At 43.4% G+C, this 22,789-nt stretch overlaps 1 protein-coding gene across 6 annotated transcripts in view; it reads right to left on the bottom strand.

Moving 5' to 3' along the window:
- LOC135915120 (ankyrin repeat and SAM domain-containing protein 3-like) overlaps positions 1–22,789 on the bottom strand; it is a 96,042-nt gene that overhangs the window by 69,178 nt on the left and 4,075 nt on the right. For 2 of the 6 annotated variants that reach the window (XM_070536848.1, XM_070536847.1), the window contains exons 3-4: positions 17,140–17,347; positions 81–13,267 (exon numbers count right to left, since the gene is read on the bottom strand). The exons of the other annotated variants lie outside the window; for them this stretch is intronic. In XM_070536848.1, the coding sequence (XP_070392949.1) occupies positions 12,867–13,267; positions 17,140–17,347 (609 nt within the window). In that variant the 3' untranslated portion in view covers positions 81–12,866. Of the gene's footprint in view, positions 1–80; positions 13,268–17,139; positions 17,348–22,789 lie in introns of those variants that run through there. 6 annotated transcript variants of the gene reach the window in all.

Here is a 22,789-nt window from a genome sequence, read left to right as displayed (position 1 = left end):
GGACAAGGCCAAGCTGGCAGTGCAGCTCTACGGCTTACTAGACTAGAAACGCCACTCACGTAAGGCAAAGAAGAGCCAGCTTGAATTGCTGAATAATCTTTATTTGTTCTCAATTACAACGAAGGCACCAAATAAAACAACAGAAAAAGGAAGGAGGCACAAGACAACCACATAGGCGCACTAACAATCATGTACAACCAACTCGCCCACCAGCACATGCTCTCTTTCTCATCCTACCATCTGCTGGCCTCCTGGTTAGCTCAGTTGGCAAAGCAACTCCTCCAAAAAGGTGGCAGTGTCAGCTCATTCCCAGGACAGGTCAAATATTTCCTTCAACTCCAAGGTTTCCTTTCTGAGCAATCAATGCAGATTTGCAGCTTCATGCTACCAGAGTTATCATGCTGCTTTGATGTGGATTACAATTTTTTTTCCCTTCATGGAACTTCTTCCATCTTGCAGCTTTCTGCCCAACATATGAGCTTAATTTTAACTTGTGTTCGAGATAAAATTGCACAAGAGTGGCCATTGCAAAGATACTTCTGCAAAAGCTATAGCAATAAATTTTGCACCATGTGACAACCACACTATTTCCAGAGGGCATGTGGCAAAAAAAATTATTATAGTGGTTTACAAGGCAAAACCACTATTTGATTATGAGGCACACCATAGGAGGAGGACACCAAACTAATTTTGACCACCTGGGGTTCTTTAACATGCACCCAATGCACGGTATATAAGCATTTTACATTTCGTACAAATTGGAATGTGGCCGCCAAATCTGGTATCAAATCCGTGAGGCTAGTGGCAAGGGCCAAGATTGTACGACGATTCTGTCCGAATTATTTCTTTTTTTCTTGATTTCTGTGGTTTGAGCGGCACTTCACTTACATTATCCATTAGCAACCGGTTGCGAGTGGCTGATGATAAAGAAATAGAATGAAATATAATAAATCCTTACATTATGCTGCCAGGAGTTACAAGGGCCGAACAAGCTGGTAGGTGTTCGATTGTTCTCTTGAGAAAGTAACGGACAGCCGTAAGAAAATTGGCGACAAATGGCCTACACAATTGATGAATGAAGTAGACAAACCCCACCACAAAAATGTCACCATGAAACATTTCCATAAATCCTTCTCAAATGACCATTTATAGACCTTGGTTTTCCGTAATTTTTGCGCAGCATAGTCTTTACGAGTTTGGCGCATGCCAAAAGAATGCCTTCAGGGTTCATACAGAACATTTGACTCAAAATTTAAGGACCATTCAAGGAGAGGGAAACAAGCTTATTTGTACAAATACACTGGAAAATAGTGAAATCTCCATCTTATCTGCACTGATGAGTTGGACACTCGCTTCAAGCTCTTTCAAGGTCACTTTTTAAGGTTGAATTTCTCATTGTAATGTTGTCAATTGCCTTCCAGCACGATGGTTAGTAGTGCTGCACTTCAGCCAAAGATGCTCATCATGTTAAAGCTAAGTAGCTGAAACTTACTTTCTGCATGGTATTTCTAGAGCCTAAGGCTTGAAAACAGAGCAATGGTGGCTGAGGTGCGAACCAATCAGCAAAACAACAAAACAGTGGCACAGCTTGGTTGCATGATCTGGCTTTGTCTGGCTCCACAATGGCATCGGTGACTTAAACAAGCTTGTCGTTGGTGGCTGTGGATGCGCCACATTGCAGCCACTCAGCAACATTCTTAAAAGAAAATGTCTAGAACTGTTTCCCGTTGCAGTGTCCATTGGAATAACTCCTATGAGGGGTCTGTTCTTTTGAATGTTCAAGAGTCGCCCCCAACCCGTTTTTAGGAAATTCAAGGAGCAAATTTCTTTTCAAGGAGTTCCGAGGGCCCTTGAATCTTTTTTTCGAAGTTCAAAGTTTTTCAAGGATTCCAAGGAGGTGTATGAACCCTGCTACTCCATATTCTTCCAAGAGTTATTTGTTGCTTCTATTGTTATTAGCTCCTAGAAAGTGGCAGGCCCCATGTCAACATGAACACTGCTGGCATTCTTCTTACCTAGTCTGCACCAATAGCGGTGCAAAAAAAAAAAGAAGTATAGCTAGTGCGACAAATAAGTTTACCAGCCACATTTGTTCTTTTGCAAGAAACCATATTTTTACAGTACTTCACAAAACAACCCATAACTGCAATCAGATTTGCTTCAAAGAACCACCCGAATGTACTTCTTGAGTTGGCTAATAAAGGAAATGAACACCTTCATACTTCTTGTGCAGCAATTTCAAGTGTATAAATTGTGGAAATAACCAGCTTACTTATTAACCTTTTGCATGCTGTGTGACGAGCTGCCACCGTACATTTTTAAGGAAAAATGACTCGAACGTTACTTCCAGTGCTAAAGACGCTATGTATTTAATTTCTAGAAAGGACGTCGATTCTGGGTGAATATGTAGGATTTCCCTTCTTTTCAATTCTGTCATGCTAACAGTTGTTCTGAGTGTATCACATATTACATATTGTACAGTAAGAGATTAAGTGCTTCACTACTAAGACCAATGCATACTTTTGTTTGCTTTCATCCTGTGTAATGAGTAATGTTACGCAATGCTTACTTTCATCTACCACAAAGGTCAAAGCTTTATTTTCATGCCATTTTTATGTTTACGAACTACACCTCTCACAAGCTATGCTGAAATTGAAACTCCAAATCAGGTGGATGCAGAGCGAGATGTCACAAGGATGAAGGCGATGTTTGACGACTGTCAAGGGAAGAATGACGATGGCAGGTGTATGCACAGAAAAGTATGACACCATATCAGAAAACATTTAAGGATTCGGTGCTGCGTGTGTCAAAGCGGCACTAAGTGGTGAATTGGCCAAGAATGGGCACACACCCAATGGCACATACCAAATGGCTAAATTTTAAAGCAAAATAACTCAAAGAATCCATTAAATATATCAAAAAAGGTGTGTTAATGTTACATAGGTCAGTGTGCTTTAGAGATACCCAAGAGTTAAGGTTATTTGTTTAGGTGCTGGGTGGATTTTCTTTTTCTCACAGAATAGAGGTGCACTTACTCGCACTACATTGTCGATCAATGTACAAGGGTTATATCGGCAATTTCGCTGCTATTTGCATTTGAAGGTTGAAGGTTGAAGGTTTATTTCCGCAACTGGTGTTGCGAGGACAACCAGGGAAAAAGCTGTATAGACAGCTTGAGAGGTCCTGGCTTCCTCTTACAGTGCAGCATTGACGGCGGCGGAGTACAACAACAAACAAAACGTGAGGAGAAAAACAAATAAAACAAAAAAACACGTATGTTCGGTACAGAGAATGAGACATGCACATTGTACTTGTACAGTACAAAACTACACGAACATTTGGGGCAATTCTTTCAGAGAAATATTAGATAAATCAATATTCTCGTAGCAGTACAAATGGTTCAGAAGTGTCGGTAAGGTATACTGCAACATTTGTTTGCCATAGTTTGTGCGGCATTTCTTAACATTCCAAGGTTCTGTTGTGCGGGTATCATACACAGTTCTGCTCTGCTCTAACCCAGCAAGTCTAAGCAAGGAGTCATCATTTTTCATCATGGCGAGTTTATATTTATAGCAGTCTGTAGTTATACATGGACTTCATCTGTATAATGTTCTGTTGATGGAAAAGGCCTGCAGTGTGGAAGAAAAACGGCACTTTACATGCAATGCATATAATACGTTTTTGTAAGACAGTGAGTTTGTTAATGTTTCCAGCTGTTGTTGTTGCCCACACCATACATCCGTAGTTGGCTATGGAAGAGAACAAAGAGTGGTAAAGTAACAAGTTAACTGATGTAGGAAAATTAAAGCAATTGCGGCGCATGATACCAACTGTTCTGGAAAGTTTCTGAACTACGTAATTAATATGATCATTCCACGACATATCTGCTGCAAAGTAAACGCCCAGAGTTTTCACAGATTGCACAAATTCTATTCTGGTATTGTTTAATTCAATTAGAGGAGGTTCAAAGTGTTTGTGACGTGGGTGAAACATGACTGCTGCAGTTTTGCTAACGTTAATTCTTAAGTGATTATCAGCCGCCCAAGTATTTATTTCTTTTAAAGGGACACTAAAGGGAAACAGTAAATCAGTTTAGACTAATAGAGAATTGTTTGAGAACCCTGCAGGCACTCATTTCAAAAAAATAATTTGATTAATAGATGAGAAAATGAAGGTCCAAGTATCAATATTTGAATTTCGCGCCGAAACCCCAGCGCCGGTACGTCAGCGTGACGTCAGGGATTCCAAAGTATGTTTTCGTATTTGGGCCGCGTTGGCTGAATAAAGGTAACCGAAACTTGCCATGTTTAATATTTGGTTCCTTTAGAACACAATGTGGTCAATCTGTACCGCTGTATATAATTAGTAGGCCCTAGAAGATGCCATCAAAATCCATGACGTCACAGACCCCAGGTGCGGGAACTCAAGTAGGCGTCGCCACCCGTATTTCGTTCTTGCGCTTGTTCTGGCTTACCAAACGTCTTATCGTTGTAAGAGTGGTGTTTTTGGTGTTGTAGAACGGTAATTTATTGATGGAGAAGAAATCATTTTTCACTTTAGTGTCCCTTTAAGGTTTTATTAGCTCGATTTGCGAGATCAGCAGTTGAAGTACCCGAAAAAAACAATCTGGTGTCATCTGCGTAAATTATGTACTTAGCAGTGCTGTCGATGTGGACAATATCATTGACATAAAGAACAAAAAGAAACGGACCCAAAATGCTCCCTTGCGGAACGCCGGAAGCTACCGCTTTCAACTGGGAGCATTCACCGGCAATACTAACAAACTGAGACCTATGTCGCAAGTATGAGGCAATCAGCGTATGGGCTATGCATCTAATACCGTAATGATCCAATTTTTTAAGCAGCACAGAGTGATTAACAAGGTCGAACGCCTTTGAAAAATCTAGAAATAATCCTAGTACCATGTTTTTTTATTCAAAATTTTCTAGTATGAATTCTTTTTGAGCAAGGAGAGCTAACTCAGTAGATCTGTTTTTACGAAAGCCATATTGAGCTGAAGTGATAATGTTGTATCTTTCACTAAAACAAGATAGCCGTTTAAGAACAACTTTTTCGAGGCCTTTAGAAAACACAGGTAAGATTTGGCGCACATATAACCTTCATATATCAAAATAATCATCGTCACCATCATCATCTGCCTATTCGTATGTCCACTGCAGGTTGAATGCCTCCCCAGCAATCTCCAATTACCCTGTCTTGATGAAGAATTAAAATTATTTCAATTTTGGGGTTTTACGGGCTGAAACCACAATGATACGAGGCACATCATAGTGGTGGAGACTACGGATTACTTTTGACCACCTGGGGTTCTTTATTGTGCTCCCAATGCATAGTACAGGGACGCTTTTGCACTTGACTTCTATCAAAATGCAGTCGCTGTCGCCAGGATTTGATCCCATGCCCTCAGGCTTAGCAGCACGATGCCGAAGTTACTATGCCACCAGAGCGGGTGGGCCTTGCACCAGCCAATTCCAAGTTGCACCTGCAAATTTCCTTATTTCATCGCCCAAACTCACATTTTTTTTTTTTCCATCCTCGACTGCGCTGTTCTTTCCTTGGCACCCATTCCATAACTGCAACAGTCCACCCGTTATCTGCCCAACGCATCACATGGCGTGCCCAACTACTTTTTTTTTTCTCTCTCTTAGCGCCAACTAAAATATCAGCTACCCCTGGTATACTTGAAGTTGTAAGACATTCCATATAAATGGGCACAACCTATTCAAGCATATCTCCTCCAATTTTGATTAAATCAACTGTAATTCCATTTTCTCCTGCAGTTATTCCCTGGGAAATGTCTCACAAGGCCTTTTCAACTTTATCGCTGGTTACAAAAGAGCCTCTGCATCCTGTTCATCCTCACTTCCAAATGAAGGTTGCATAGCTGCTCTGGGTATTGTACAGGTCAGTGTATAAGTCTTCTGCTGCATCTACTATATCATCAAAATTGCCAATGATCTTTTGTTGCATACACCTTGCCCTGTCCTGTACCAAGTTTCTTTCTCATATTTCAATCTGCGCTACTGCTTCCTCTTACTTTCTTCTTGTTTTACAAGCTTTTGCAGTTCCAACAACTTCTATCTGACCTCTTCAAGTCATAGTGTCATCAAAACAACTCGCTGTGACACAGCAGAAAATTCAGACAGAATATGCAATAAGAATTTGTGGTGTATAGTGCATTCGACCTGGCTACCTCACTTAAATTTTGTACGTGCAGGAAGAGTGCTGTGGTCACAAACACAGAAAAAGAGGCAGCTTCCGTGAAATTCATCAGTACAACCCGTTTGGAAACACTGACGCCTGGCCTTTCTCCCGAGCCTTTTGCACCACTCATCCATGTAATTTTATCTTACCGCAGTAGGACGTAGTCATAAAAAACAAGTGCTGCAAGCCACTTCAGTTGCCTCGCAAGCATCAGTTCCGACTTAGCCCAAGTTGCATGGATGCATTAATACATCCATAGCCTTTGGAATCAGAACACCACCAATGGGCTGTCAATTGGTGAAGAATAGCAGAATGTGGTAAACTACTGCGTACGAGCAACTGAATTCCCAGGTCACTTGAGTTGCATCAACAGGGATCTGCCTTCTTCCATGACCCCTTAAGACGTCTAGTTTATTTCTAGATGACCATCAGTGCCAACACGTTTGCAGAAGATTCCAAGCAAGACCTGAAGAACACAATGCAAAGCATTCTATTCTCTTACCACACATCTCTGTATACTTGTAGCTCCTTGTCAGACATACACACAAAAAGCTTTGACATGCAGGTCTGCAGGACCCTACCATCCAGCCGTGAGGGAAGTGCTAGTTATTAACAGGCTTTCAAGCTGTAAAAGGACTGCTGAACAAATGTATGATCTGCACGTATTTCAATGCAACAGCCTACACTCAAGTTGAAGCATGACTACTTCAGAATCCGAATTTATTACAGTAGCTACAGTATTTATTACAGTATGTACAGTATTTACTACAGTATATACAGCATACAGAATTAAAAACACAATTATACAACAAGCATAATCAGCAATATAGAGAAAATATGAACACATTGAACAGAGTAGCGGCATGTTTTAACAATTCCACACGTAATCAATAAGAGTACTATAATAAACTACAGTACATGACAATGCAAATGCACACATAACGCAGTATATACGCAAATGTGATGTAGGACAAGTTTAATCCAAATTAAACTTTCTGAATGCTGTAATAAATGTGTGTAAGTCATCAATTTTAAAACAAATAGTAGTGAGTTCCACATTGAAAAAGTACTGAATTGAGCAGTTTGCTTGCAGTAGTTAGATGAACTAACTACAAGTCGCGAACTACGGTCGAATCTCGATAATTCGAACTCGAAGGGGCCCGAAAATTTGTTCGTATTAAAAGAAGTTCGAATTAAAGGAAGCTAATCGAATGGAGGACTTAACTGCAGTGGTGCATATGCACTGAGCTAACACATGAGTGGCAAGTTCCACAAGATCTCTTCACACATAATTACAAGTTACAGTCACTTGTACGGTGTACGGTGCTCGCAGTGCGACAGGAGGCGGTGGGTGCACGTGTGTATAATTAAAGGAAACACACCATGGTCCCATGACAATTGCCCCTTCGAACCTTTAGTATCTTCACCGTGTAAGAATGCTATATTGGGGCGAAGTTGACTTTCGGGTACCGACATTGCGCAACGCGCCGTGCTTTCCATACTCCGAAGACACAGGCAAGGATTACAAAGGCAGAGTCTGCGCCATTGCTAACAGCGGCGAATTGTTTCAATGGAAACACGGCACTGAACAGCAAGAAGCTTAGTAGGGAACGTCGATGTAGCTAGGCCTAGTGTGGCTCCGGCTGCCAGCGGATATGCGTGCCAGAACGCCGGCTCGAGGCGACACGATAATCAAAATGGCAGTGGTAGTGGCTTCCATTAATGCCGTTTCGGACCTGTGGTCATTGAAAAAAGTCCAGAAAATCAGACAGCGGAGGTTTTTTGCATCAGAAATTTCAGTTCTTATACAATGACTCTATAGGATACATGACGGTGCCGGAACAATAGCAGGTCACTCACCCGTCACTAACAGAAGTAATCGATGATGCGCACCTGCACACGCCTGCACACAAATGTCCGCAACAGTTGTTTTTGTTTCTTTTTCTTCGTGCACGACGTTGAGGAGTCTCTCCTAAACTCTTCCTGTATGGCGAGGTCTGAGGAATGCTGGTCGGAGGCGCCACCGCGTGATTTGGCACGCTGCTGAGAGCATTGTCGGAGCACGGTATGTTTGAATTAACCGTCACAAATGCTTGTGCATTTGAATTAATGGGCGTTCTCACCCTTTGGAATACACATAACTTTGACGGGACCACGGCGTCAGTTCGAATGAAACGAATGTTCGAATTAAGCGTGTTCAAATTAATGAGATCCAACTGTACAAGTCCAGGAACAAGTCACCAGAACAGACATTGGGAGTTAATGCCAAGACCTACACAGTCACCCATACTTGTGCAGTGACGAGAGCTTTTAATTTAGAACTGGCTTTCAGCCTAATAGCTGAGACATTCCACGCACCGTGCGTTTTGCATCTCTCCACGAGTTACATCAAACTCTTCACAGCAACAAGCAGATCAAGAAACTAGAGACTGGAATCTAGACAATATGAAATGATGTTCAAGCATACTTAACTGCTCCTTTCCATTAGACTGAAATTATAACTGAAAGTGCATCCTGGTTGAGGGTCGCCTCCATGAGCACTTAGTTCACTTTGTAAAGACTACACTGTCGGACTACAACTGGTCAATGCCGAAGAACTGTCCACTGTCCTAATCAAAGTAGAAATAATTCTGAGTGATCTTAATCTGACATTCACTCATAACAAAGGTTTATGAAAAAGCTGACAGCACTACTTCCATCAATTTATCGAAATGGCTTTAACCCATTTTGATCAATGTCAGAAAATTTGAAGCTACTATGGGAGAGTATAGAAGGAGGTTTTAGAGAGGTTTTGGACACAATGAAATAAAGTTTCAGAGTTATGCTGTCAAAGCAAGGTGCACAAGGCATCAGCAGCCACCCTGAAGCAGACGCAGTTCTCATTGACAACAGACCAGTTCAGTCGCCCATGTCGGCCACACCAGTTCAATGCACATTCAGTTCAAGAACTTGCTATTCGAAGTTGTCAAATATTAGTTCTCTTGTAGATATAACAACACTTATTGCAGTCTCAAGGGAGAATGATGGGCATGACGATTGTTCCGACTGATTCTGATGAATAGCTGCGGTTGCTGTGCAGGGGCACCAGTATATATGCAAATGCATGGAATAGATAGCTTAATTTTCGGTCGTTCACTAAGCATAGCTCACTTTTAGGCAGCTCGAGTATGAATCGGTTCCGGTTTATTAGTTGGCCGATCTCACCATGTATGCATCCCTTTACAACAAAGCGCAGTGGTGTAGTATACCTTCAGCAAACACAGCACTGTATGAGCATCTAACAACATGTTGTGCCAGTGTTTCATTACTGTTATTGCTATGGTGCTCCAGATAATTGAAACCAGTTGTTTATCATTTACAAGATCCTCAGTAACAGGTCTAATTGTAAATGGCATTACAGTCGAACGCTACAACGAAATGACCTGTATAACGAAGTATTTCACATGTCCCGGCGGAATTCTTATCTCATGTGTGTTTCGAATGCCTCTAAAGCAAAGAACACCACAGCAAATTTGCCTGTACAATGAAGGAATTTAGGTGTTCCCAATGGCTGGTTAGCTCCTTTACAACGAACACATGCAGCGGCTCTGCATTTGCCCTCCACAGCCACCACTGAGCTGCGGAGCGCATAGGGAGCACCAGACGGCACCGGAGCAAAGACCGCACGGGAGAATCCAAGGTTCGCACTTTCCATGGCAACCGCCTGACATGCACGGAAAAAATGTGCACGGGGGCCGAGCAGTCAAATATTTTGATGAGCGGCATTAGAGTTGCCTGCCAGCAAAAAGAAAAACTATAGGCACAAGGATCTCAGTGCTCCTGCTCGGTGGTGTAGTGAGCTGTCGGCTGTAGGAAACTGTCGACTGTAGTGAGCTGTAGACATGAAAACGAACAAGGCCCATCTCTATGAACAACACGCGCAAACACGCCGACGAAGCCGGCGGCTGAAGCATGCCATTTTGCACCTGTCCATTTGGGAGCTGACGAAATGATGTAAACTTCAGCGAGTGCTTGCCAGCACTTCCCTTCTCCCTGCATTTAGTAGGATTATGCGGTATGTCTGCGCATGCGTTTACGTGCCAGCTAACCAAGTTGAACAGACATCTTCCCTTTGTTCCTCAGCGCATTTGGAGCAGTGTGTGGTGCAACGTTTCAGGATCACCACGATGAATGTAAGCAGTGCAGGAACATCGAAGCACTAACAGTTCTCCCTTGATAGAAATTCACAAATTGTCAGTGCTGTCATGAGTGGCCGTAAAAAGAAAGACGTTGCAGATCAGTATGGGATCAGTGCATCGACACTGTCCACATTCCTTAAAGACAAGGACAAGATACAAGTGCAAGTGACAGAAGGTGAGACAGACCCGTCGCAGAAGAGGATTCGAGCCGCCACTTTCAATGATGTTGAGGCCACCGTCTACACGTAGTTAGCAGACTTATGCGCGAAGAGGGTTCCTGTCAGCAGATCTTTGCTCTGCGAGAAGGCCAGGAAATTTACTTGTGTGTTCAGTGCTGAAGAAATTAGACATGAAGCACGTTCAAGGCAACCAGCTGATGGCTGAGGAGTTTCAAACAACGCCATGGCATCGTTTTTAAAGCCGCAGTGGGAGAAGAAGCCAATGCATCGAGCGATCTTGCCGACAGCTGGCGCGAGTCGGAGCTGCTCAAAGTGCTACAGGAGTACAGGCCAGCAGATATCTTAAACGCTGACGAAACAGCCTTTTTTTATTAGCTGCTCCCTGAGAAAACACTCTGCAAGAAGACAGATTGTTAAAAAGGTGGCAAGAAGTCTAAGCAACACTTGACAGTGCTGTTTTGTCATAACGCTGCGGGTACAGAGAAGCTAAAGCCACTTGTGGCCAAACGGTCTGCAAAACCATGGTGCTTCAAAGGCGTGCATAGCCTTCCGGCTGACTATGTGGCCAACAAGAAAGCCTGGATGATGGCAGACTTGTTTCAAGCCTGGCTTTCGCAAGTGGAGAAAATGATGCGGCTGCAGAACTGCAAGATTGCTCTTGTAGTTAGCAACTGTGACGCACACAAGCTCCCGGTGCTAGAGCATGTGAATGTAATTTTTTTGCCCCCGAATTGCACTTCCCCTGTTGCAGCCATTACATCAAGGCATAATAAGGTCTGCGAAGGCGCACTACCACACAAGAATGCTGCAGAAAATTCTGCTAAAGTTGGACCACAAGGTTGAGCTGCCAACAAAGATAAACGTTGGCCAAGCCATTCAAATGATTACGAGTGCTTGGTGGAGCATGCCACCAGATGTTGTGCGTAATTGCTGGTGGAAGGCTGGATTTGCTACAGCTGAAGACAGCGCTAGCGATTCACTTGACAACCGCATCGACGATGGCGACTGTTCCCGTCTTGCTTCAAAGCTCCATGAATCTCTCCACTCGTACGCCGCCTCTTGCAAAGCAGCAGTGGGAGTGACGGCTGACGAATACATCGCGGTTGACGACAATGTGATCATCTGCTCAGAACTGATGACTGACCACATCGTCAAAGCCATCAAGGACGGGAAGGAATGCGAAGGCCGACAAAGATAGCAGTGATGAAGAGCCTGCAGGCGAAACGAGAACACCGACGACAAGCGAGGCAATAACAGCATTTAACGCTCTGTAGATGTACCTTGCGTCACTTGCCGATTTTGCAGTGAAGCATGCCCTGAACCTCGATGTGATAAGGTCGGCTGCAGTTGCACATTGCATCGGACGAAGTATCCAGAAGAAAATTACCGACTTCTTTCATTAAGTATCTCTTTAATTCATGTTAAATCAAGGTTTTCTTTTTCTGAACGTGCTTAGCTCGCTCTATTGCATGTGATACAGTGCACAACCTTTACAACGAAGTGACCTGTATAATGAAGGATTTCGGAGGACCTGAGCTCTTCATTATAAAGGCGTTGACTTTTGACTGAATGTGCATTTGTCAAAATACATAAGCTTGATTTTTTCCTTTTTTACCAAAAGACCCCATGCAAATTTCATATCTTACATTTCTTCAGAAATTAGAAAACGTTCTATATTCAATATTTGGTAGTCATTTTTCTAGAATATATGTATTTGTAATGAAGAGCATATTTCAATATTCGAACACCCAAGCCATAATTATGCATGCACTGCCAGACAAAATGGGCCATTCCATGCAAATTTCAGACTGCTTAATTTCGTGATTCATGATTAGGCTCCTAGTCTGCGCTGTATGATCAAAATCAGTCAAAGCGCTGGTTTGTCATGACTTTGGGTAATCTCGCACAACCAGACAGCTGCATCTAAAACCCAACAAGCTATCATATTAACATATGAAGGCCACTCAGTGCTATACGCATTCACTATTCTAATGTGAATTTCCTTGGCAGAACTGCCCTGCTTGCATAAAGACTGTATCACACTCCAACACTAAAGCTTTAAATCATGAGAGGATGCCACGTTTGACTGGCGGATGCAAAACAATGGCAGAACTTGAAGCCAATACTCTGACCATGCTTGCCTAGATAGATGAGCTGATCAAAGGATATAGAGAAACCAGTGTTCAGCTTTTGATTACAGCTGAGTTACAAAAATTTGTAACCGCCCCTTGTATTTTGCACAAATAACTGTATGTCAACATCAGAAGTACCACTTTATCATACACTATGAGAGGGCTTGAAATGGCACAAGATATTCTCCGAGTGAGGGTGGCGCAAGGTCAAAGTGTGCAGACACTTGACTGCCGTACAGGCAAGTGCGGCAGTTAGACAACAGTGTTGCAACTTTGTACATTCGCCCCACCCTCTGGTGTGTCATTTTTGCATTTCTCTGAAAATCAACAAATGCAAAGTCTGCTGCGACTTTGTCTAAGCCCACCTCTACGGCCTGCTGCACAGTGCCCATGCACTTATTAAAATGCGCCTCATAAGGCTGCAAACATGTGCCATCAAAAGGCGTGAAGAGCAGGGGCAAGAGCGGGTAGGTGGGGCCACCATAGATCACATATTCGTGGCCTTGGGCGACCTTCTCCAAGTTGGCGTAGAGCGCTGTCTCCTTCAGAATGCCTGAAACAAGGTGATACCTCTTGTAAGAGCCTTATAGGATAGAGGTTTATGCAACAACACCTTTAATGTATAAACAGAAGCACTGCATGTGGCAGGTGAATTCACACAATGGCAATTGACCAAAAAGGTACCACGTGAGTTCACAAACTGGTAACAGCGAAAAGCAAGTTTGTTGAACTGCCAGTTGCACAATTCATCTGCTAGTCATGCATGTGGTGCCATCACTGTGCTTCAATGGGCACTGCTTCACCATGCACCGATGCCCTGTCATGATGGTGTGTTCAGATTATTGCTAACGCACACAGGAGAGCGATGCGCATGGCAAGGAGAAGTCAGGCACAAAGAGCAGGCAGGGGAGCAAGAGAGAAAGCAGCATCCATCTTGTGCTTCACACAATTATCCCGATCTACAACGCCCACAATTACTGTGCAGCTGGCAAAATGTAGAGAGCCTGGAGACCCACTAAGCATGCCATACTGATGACAATGTTGCAAGGTGCTGCAATTTAAGATGAGCTACTCTGCGCGAACACTGAAACCATATTAAAATATGCTCATGACGACATTCACCAGTAATCCTCGGTCAAAGGTACGCAAGTATGCAGGGGAATCGCACAACACAAGCATCTACAGTTTGAAATTGGTGCCAATGCTCCTTTAGGCCTAAACTTGTGGGAGGACACCTTTGGCTCTTTCGTTACAGCAAGAAATATCCCATTTTCAGTGCTTCTATGTTTTAACATTTTATTTCAGGACACAGTAGTCGCAATGTATACTGTGATACATACATTTACAGCCTGATCACTGGTGTTTTCAACAAATGTACAGCAGTAATAATTGCTTGCACAATTTTCTACAATTTTTATGTAAAACTTCAAAGAAGCACCTCAAGGAACACAAATAAAGTAAAAATAAAGTACCATATTTACTCACATAATGATCGCACCGCTGAATTTCGTCATCAAAATTCTATTTTTTTATTTCCTGTGTAATAATCGCACCCCGAACTTGCCACAGCGATATGTCGTGTGCCAAGTCTAGGTAATAATGACCGTGCTTACCATCTGTCGAATGCTACGCGAACGACTCTTCAAGATAAACCAAGCGTTCTACACGCACCAAACATTCTTAAGCAGATATCCCGTTTCATTCCTTTCATCACCTTCCACACTTCCATGACAAAAAAAAAACTACTACCAAACTTGCCTTTATTATGTGTAGAAAATGGTTGTGGTAAACAACAACAACAAAAGAGGCGCCTTTCGATTCTCGTGTGCACTCGTGGGCAAGCAACAAACCACGAGCGGCAATGATAGCAGCCACGTTTACACTGATACGTTAGAAGTGTACCCTATTCATACGCCGACGCTTGTAACACAGCTAAGATATTTGCCCACCCTTAGCGGAAACGTGCCATATTAGGATAGTAGTGAAGACAAATGCTGCAGTTTCCGCAGCATGCCCGCCTTGTGTTTCTATGTCACTGGCAGCTAAGCGCGCCCATCTGTTTATGTCCCCTCAAAGTGGACATGGCTATGTTATCACTGCAAACTTGCCGATATTAACGATATTATTCATTACTGATACAGAAGAAACTGTTTCAATGCACATAATGTACTCATGAGAAGAAAAAAAATCGTGTTCGGCGCGTTCGGCCTGCTCCGTAGGCTGCCATTTTTGTTTTGGTGTCCCGCACTACGTACAGTGACAGCCGCCTATTTGTTGACCTGTTGTCATCTCGCACCTAACACGGGATGAAAATTTTTTCTTTTTGTGGGAAATTTAACCTGTGTAATGATCGCACCCCCGAATTTGCGTCAATTTTTTTTACAAAAAAGTGCGATCATTATGCGAGTAAATACGGTAATTATTAGCTATTTTTAGCGTAAGTACTGATAGTAAAAAAAATCTTAAATATACAAAATATGCAGCTGGTTCTATAGTTCCAAACTTTTGCAAGTCAGATCACAAAAAAAATTATTATGAAGACTTTTTGGCATCAATAGTAGTCATAGTGATGCCCATGCCTTGGAGGAAAGCAGTAGTTTCACAAATGTGAGAATGGGTAGGTTCCTATTGTAGGGAGAACATTTGCTTCTACTCATTGCAGCAGGCACCTGGTTTGCTTTTTACTGCATACTTTATGCCCACGAAGCAATGGTTGTCCGATCAGGGAGCATGCAGAAGCTTCCTTTTACTTGATTATTACATACTATCAGCTTTTCTGTGCGAGCAAGGTGGTCTAGTGTGCGTTCAAATAGCACTGGAGCATCCTCATGCTGTGTTCATTTCCTGTACAGTGCTGTAGAGTAATGTCGAGTGTTGCACAATATTGCACAGTAATGAACAAGGGCACTTGCACAGGCGGTTTTCAAAATGTAAGAGATTAGACAGCTAGTCAAGCTTCGGTCCGAGGTCGGTATGAAATCGACTGCCTGCTTTGTGCAAGTGAAAGCCCCACATGACAAGAAGAATTGCTCGAAATAATTTGTACTATCGTGAGCAATATGAGCGGGAACACAGGAGCGCATGTCAGATAGCCTCGAACCTTGCTATGGGCGATATGCGACGGCTGCCATCGGAAACAAAGCATAAAAGGAGGACACTGTTTTAATAACCGTTGGCATTCAAACCGTGCGTCTCTTTATACAAAGTGTGGAACTTCGTATCGCCAGGGCACATTGATAAAGCTGTTTGATATTGCGGTTACTGATAACTTTATGCACCGAAGTGTGGCCAATAGCAGCACTGTTTTGAAGCATAAGCATTCGAGAGCTACTTCCCTGAAAAATCTGTCCGTCTGTCTGGAACGCGTGACACAATGGGCTCCATAAGATATACATCAGGTCCTATGGGGGCATATCTGAAAATGCCGTATGCTAAATGCAGGAATGGGTGTGTAAGTGCTGTACCCTCAAAAAAAAAAAAAGCATGACTGGGGAAAGAAATGACTTGTGTAAGCTACTGTGCACGTAACCGTCTTATCGGTTACGTGCATATCTGAAAATATCTGAAAATGCCGTATGCTAAATGCAGGAATGGGTGTGTAAGTGCTGTACCCTCAAAAAAAAAAAAAGCATGACTGGGGAAAGAAATGACTTGTGTAAGCTACTGTGCACGTAACCGTCTTATCGGCTACCGGCGGCCAGTGAAATGCTGTGAGCTGCCATTCCCTCTGTTTTCAACAGCGCCATCCGTGTATCACTCTATCTCGGTTTCGAGGCTATACGCCACGCGTTCACGTGTTCCCGCTCATACTTCTCACGATAGTACACATGTTCTCAAGGTGCTGATGGACAAAAGCCACCCACAGTGGAAAAATAAATTGCACTTGATATTAGTCAAATACAATTATCAAAATAACACACTCATGAGCACCTACCATTATTTGAGTCAAAGTTAAAACAACCTACACATCAGATGAGACAACTGAAAACCAAAGAGAAGCTTCTACCTTCACTGCTGGTGTCATTTAAAAATTTAAGTTGCCAAGTCGAACAAAGCACAAATCTTACGTCTTTTTATTAAAGAAGTGCTAGGAGCACTGGAGGCTAGTTCAACGGTGCCTACAGTCAAAGTTTTATTCTTCCAGACTCCACAATCTGCCAAATATTCTCAAATCTGACAAAAATTTCAGTCGTTATTTCAGACAGTCCATGGCGTGCCTAGTAGAAGAATTCCAATGGAATTATTTAACAACACATAAAAGAACTGTCAATCAAATTGATTGATTTCTTAGGCACGATAATCAGAGTTAAGTAACGTGGTAGCAATGATTACACTCAATATTACCAGAATGCGTTAGGTATTTCAGTTAGTCATGTTAACTGTTGTGGTGCCTTTAGAGGAGCAATTAGAGGCAACTTCACGCACCAGCATCGCGACGCTGACCCCGAAATGGTCCGTCCAATTGGCAGATCATGCCGTTGGGGCATATCACAGCTTGGTACTTCTGACTGCGATGGAGTCTGTGGCCAGAGGACTGCTCCTGCTGTCCAATCAAAGGCCGGGAAATTCGTCGTGCTGTGGCACTGATAAAAGCCCAGCAGTTTTTCAACGCAGCTTTTTTTTTGTGCACGGCCTGATCAAAAAAAGAAAAAAGAAACAGCTGTAAACAGCAATCTATAGCAGGAAACTCCAACGTATCAGGGGAAAAGCCACAACGAAATAAGGCTAAACATTGCTCCACCAACACAGTGCACCTGGCCAACTGCATATCCCAAATCACCTTAAAAAGCTAGCATCACTGCAATGAAAATCAGGATTATCACTTTCTCTCACACACAAACACATGTGCACACACAGAGATGAAAAATCATGCAGATCCCACATGCTCTGGGAATCAATTTTAAGCGAACCTTTCTTTAATGTATGCACTGGTCAATGATCATTAGCACCAATCACTACACCAAATTTTGATGTGATTTGGTGCTTTGTGCAATATCACGGTATGGAAGTGATATTAAACATTATCTTGGGTGCAACAGTTGTGTTTGTCTACACAGTACACAGAACACGCAAATAGACATATTTTCTTGCGGTGCTGTCGTGCACTAATGTTCATAGCCAGTGAAGGAGGTTTGCACTGTCATCGCCCCATATGGCGTACTGCATCGTAGCACAACTGTTGACATGCTGGATCACTTTTATAGTATCATCCTGATGCAGCAGTGCAAGTAACATGGTGAAAAAGGGCATGTGAACGGAGAAGATTGGAACATGCTGCTTAATGTTTCGATTTCCCTTTGAGAAAACGTAATCGATTGCACCACTTGCAACGAAGCTATTTCCAGAGTCGAATTGCAAAATGTGCTGAAAGAACCTCTAGCTGACAACTATGTTCCAAAAAGCAGCTTTGCACCTCCGCGTCCTGCATCTGTTGTTAGCGTAGACAAACTTGCACACTGTTGATTTTTCAGAAATATCAGAAATGTACCATACCATAAGTTAACATTTTTCCAGTTTAGCCACAACTGCTGTCATGTTTAGTATAGTTTAGTATAGTATAGTAAGCTGATATAATACGCTTCTGCGCATTCATGTAAATGCGGCTTAGTGATGTTTTTATATGCAACACATTGTCACGGTGGCTAGAGATGTAGGTGTAACGTCTTCCATGTGGGAAGCGTAGTTCAGTTCTTCTCTGCTGCATGATGACAAATGTGGTGCTGCAGTCAGAAGCCTGTTACAAGCAACGCAAGTCGTGTGCTGCTGCAGCGTATTTATCACCGTAGTTAAACCGCAAACCGTCTTCACGGTGACATCACAGAGTGGGGCTCTGTCACTTGCGAAGGTAACATACTTGCCTTGGCTGTCTGTTGTTTCCCTATTTGAGATGCAAAAATAGAGCTCTTATGGCTGTTTAGGTCAGTAAACATGTTAGACTTAAGTATACCAGGAGGAGCACAAAATCTGCATGAACGAACTAGACCTTGATCATTTCTTATTAAATGGGAGAGGCGGAACTTTGTTTAACGAAACAGTATGTATAGGTGCTGTATGAGAGCTTAATTCACACAGGGAGTATTCTCACACCATGAAATGCGTAAGGGAAATGATTTTATTTGAAGGAATGTAAATACTGCTACGCTGCGCAGCGGAGCTAAGAAGAGTAGATGGAAGAACTGCGCGCGGTATAGAAAAGGCCCGACTGCCTGCGATCTTGTCTCTACGCCTCCTCGATCATTTTGTAAATCAATCCATCTCATCTGCAAAACTTTGGTGGATGGTACTGGGTAATCGCTCTGGACAACCTTCTTTTACACACCCTACAACGAAGCCAGCGCTTGCTCAGACTACAGCCTGAAGACACGAACATGAACAAACCTGCTGGCGGCAGCCATGACACAAGCATGCAAGATGACAGTGAGCACCCAAGGCAAGTCATTTGCTGGATCCCTCAGAAAGAACCGCGCACCTTTTCCGGCAAAGCTGATGAGGATGTCGATGACTGGCTGAAGTATTATCAAACGGTAAGCGGTCACAACGGGTGGAATGCAACAGCGCAACTTGTTAATGTAGTTTTCTTTCTCACCAGAACCGCACTTCTCTGGTTCGATAATTAGTAAAGCATGACGACATGGGAAAGGTTTGTTGCAGAAATCAAGAGCTGCTTCGGAGACTCACTTTCAAAAAGAAAGAAGGCTGAGCATAGCTTTCGCATAGAGCACAGTTGCCCAGAGTAACATGCATTACCTACATTGAAGAACTATTGAAACTATGCAGAATTGTGAACACGGGCACGTCGGATGAAGATAAGGTTGGACATCTTCTGAAGGGCATCACTTAAGATATCTACAATCTCCTTATATCAAAGGAAGACCTGCGTACTCCGTTTGATCTAAGACGTCACTGATGTACTTTTGAGGCACTGAAGGTGCGTTGTGTATTGCCAAAGTTTGGCAGACTTGACAACGTGACCACGGTCACAAGCACGGATGCCTCCTCCTCCTACGACATCGCCTTGCTAGTACATCAACTCGTTAAAGAAGAATTGGCGCACTTTCAAGTCCAAGGTGGAGGAAAAAATGCAGGACGAGAGTACCCCCAATACACACTCGACGTACACTGTCCTGAACAGCCGGTGCTTTGCCAACTGCAAACTAACAGTGAAATTCAGCCTTTGCATGATGAACACATCTGTGTCGACATGGCGGAGTTTAAACATCCTTCGCGTACCTTCGAACGTTGGCAGACTGCTCCCCCGTAGAGCCAGCCTCAGGCCCCATCTTATGACTATCCTGTGTACCGCAAGCCACCTATTTGCTTTAGCTGCGGTATTCGTGAACATATCACCAGGTATTGTCGCCAACGGCAGCAGCAAGTTTCAGGCTTACCAGATTATCAATCTGGAGGCCAAGACAGTGCGCCGTGACAGACCGCTGCGCCCCTTCAATGACATCCGCGTGAACGTGCATCCCGGCGTGAGTCTCCAGCTTCCGACCACAGCTTTACTCCTCCTCCGACCAGCTATCGTCGCTCACCATCACCTCACCGTCGCTCACTTTCACCACCACCCAGCTGGGAAACTAGCTGGTACGACCGATGGAGGTGAGGTCACGGGACGGTCAAGTAGTCCTACGCCTGTCGCCATGCACAAAAACAAAGTGTGTGTCTGTGTTGATGGTTTAAATACTGATTTCATTTATTTATTTATAATCACCTTGAAGGCCCGAAGGCATTACACATGGGGGGCAATACAAACACGTGTAAGAGTGGTTACGTGCAAAACAACGAAAAAAAGAAAGAAAAACATTGCTGATTTTGTACGACCTTAAACAACCAAAGAAAAAAAATCGAATTTAGAGAAGTAACACGGCAATACATTCACAATAAAAGAAACAAAAGAAAAAGACTAGGTGGAAGGGTTGACAAGGGTAGACTATTCCGAGTGGTTTATGATGGGTTCATGAACGATGTACACTGGGAACAGAAAGCTGTTCAAAGTGATTTGTTAGGTATTCACGAAATTTTTTGCAGTCAGTACAGGTAACGAAGTTGTCAGGGAGCGCATTCCAATAAACGATTGCATCAGGAAAGAAGGAAGTGGTCATGGCAGATAAGGGGCCAAGTGAACATGCTATGGCAGAGCTGTGACGTATGCGAGAGGAAGTTCGTAATGGGGGTTTAAGAAGGTTGTGCCTTGAGCGTGGGTTGTAAAAAAAAGAGTGCAGCAAGCAAAGACGTGATATGATGCGGCGAGACTTCAGTGTTGGCAGACCTATTGTTTGCTTTAAAGAAGTGACACTAGTGTACTGTGAATAATGTGAAGTGATGAAGCGGGCGGCTCGGTTTTGAACGGATTCCAATGATGCGGCTAGGTAATCTTGAGATAGATGCCAGACAGCGGAAGCAAATTCGAGTTGTGGACGGACAAATGTCACGTACGCCAACTTCTTTACCTCTGGGGATGCCTTCTTTAGATTTCTTTGTAGATACCCGAGTGAGCGCGCAGCTTTGCGACGTATTGTTTCGATATGTGTTATCCAAGAGAGTGCCGACGTCAAAATAAGACCCAGGTACTTGAAACATGATGTGGCGCTGATGTTGACAGAGCTAATGCGATAAGTGGATTGAAAGGGACTGTGCTTTCGGGTAAAAGACAGAGATTTGCATTTCGATAAGTTAAGAGGCATGTGCCATTTTTCGCACCATGACGAGATGGCATCGAGGTCACACTGCAGGCAAAGAACATCGTCAGAGGAGTTGAAAGTGTTGTAAACTATGCAGTCGTCTGCGAAAAGTCGTAGTTTACAATGTATGCTGGTAGGCAAGCCGTTTACATAGATTAGAAACAATAAAGGGGACAGAGAGGCGCCCTGAGGGACGCCCGAAGTCACATCGATAAGAGGCGAGCGGTGATTGTTTGTGGAAGTGTATTGTGTGCGCCCGGAGAGGAATTCTTCAATCCATCTGAGTAAGTTATTACAGATTCCAGGTCCAGATAGTTTTTGCAGTAAGAGCTTGTGAGGCACCTTGTCAAAAGCTTTCGAGTAATCTAAGAAAACGGCGTCGATCTGCAGGTTCCTGTCCATGATAAGCAGGATGTCGTGGGTGAATTTGGCGAGTTGGGAATCACGATAAGTGTTTTCGGAAACCATGCTGAAATGGGTAGAAAAAATTTATGCTTTGAAGGAATTTCATTAGGCTTGAGGCTATAATGTGTTCTAGTAATGTTGAGGGGATGCTTGTGAGGGAGATCGGGTGGTAATTGGTAAGGTTCAAGCGGTCACCCGATTTAAAAATGGGCAAGATATTAGCTTTCTTCCAGTCAGCTGGAACGGTCCTCGTTTCTAGCGATTGTTTGAATAGCACGCAGAGTATTTGTGCTGATACATGAGAGGTGTTCTTCAGAAGTTTACTACTAATACCATCACAGCCAGCGAATGATGATGGTTTAAGACTATTGGTTAGGTTAAATATACCCTCCGCGTATATGTCTAGGTCTGGCATAGTTTGCACTGAAGCAGTAAGTGTGAGCAGGTCAGATCCGTGAATGGGAGCAGTAAATACAGAAGAAAAGTAGTTATTTAGGGCGGTTGCACATTCATCATTATGGATAGGTTCACCATAGATGTCAACGAGTTCGATGGTGTTAGATCTGTCTTTAGTGGAGAGCATGCGCCAAAATTATATGAATTTGATTGGAGAATGGAGAGTAGATCGTGACTGTTAAATTTATTTTTGGCTTGACTGACCTCCTGAATATACAATTTTATGCATGCACGATACCTTTCCCACGCTGCAGTGTTATTACTTTGATTTGCTTTCCTGCAGAGAGAGAGAGAGAAATAACCTTTATTTATATAGCCGGCAGATTCGCGGGGGGGCCAACCCCGCCTAGATGGCGGCCAGAAGCCCTTGAGCTCTAGCGGCATCCTCGGCCTGCTGGACAGCCAAAAGTTGGTCTTCGGGGGCCGAGCTGAGCAACACGGTCTCCCACTGCTTCAGATCCTGAATTTTTCGGCCCTGTCGTGGCGCCCGAGGGCAGGCCCAGATAATGTGATCCAGGTCCGCCCTTTCT

Source organism: Dermacentor albipictus, chromosome 4 (genome assembly GCF_038994185.2).
Source record: "Dermacentor albipictus isolate Rhodes 1998 colony chromosome 4, USDA_Dalb.pri_finalv2, whole genome shotgun sequence".
In the NCBI taxonomy this organism is placed as follows: Eukaryota; Metazoa; Arthropoda; class Arachnida; order Ixodida; family Ixodidae; genus Dermacentor; species Dermacentor albipictus.
The sequence above is the reverse complement of the archived record's forward strand: the minus strand, read 5'-3'. Positions and strand labels throughout refer to the sequence as shown.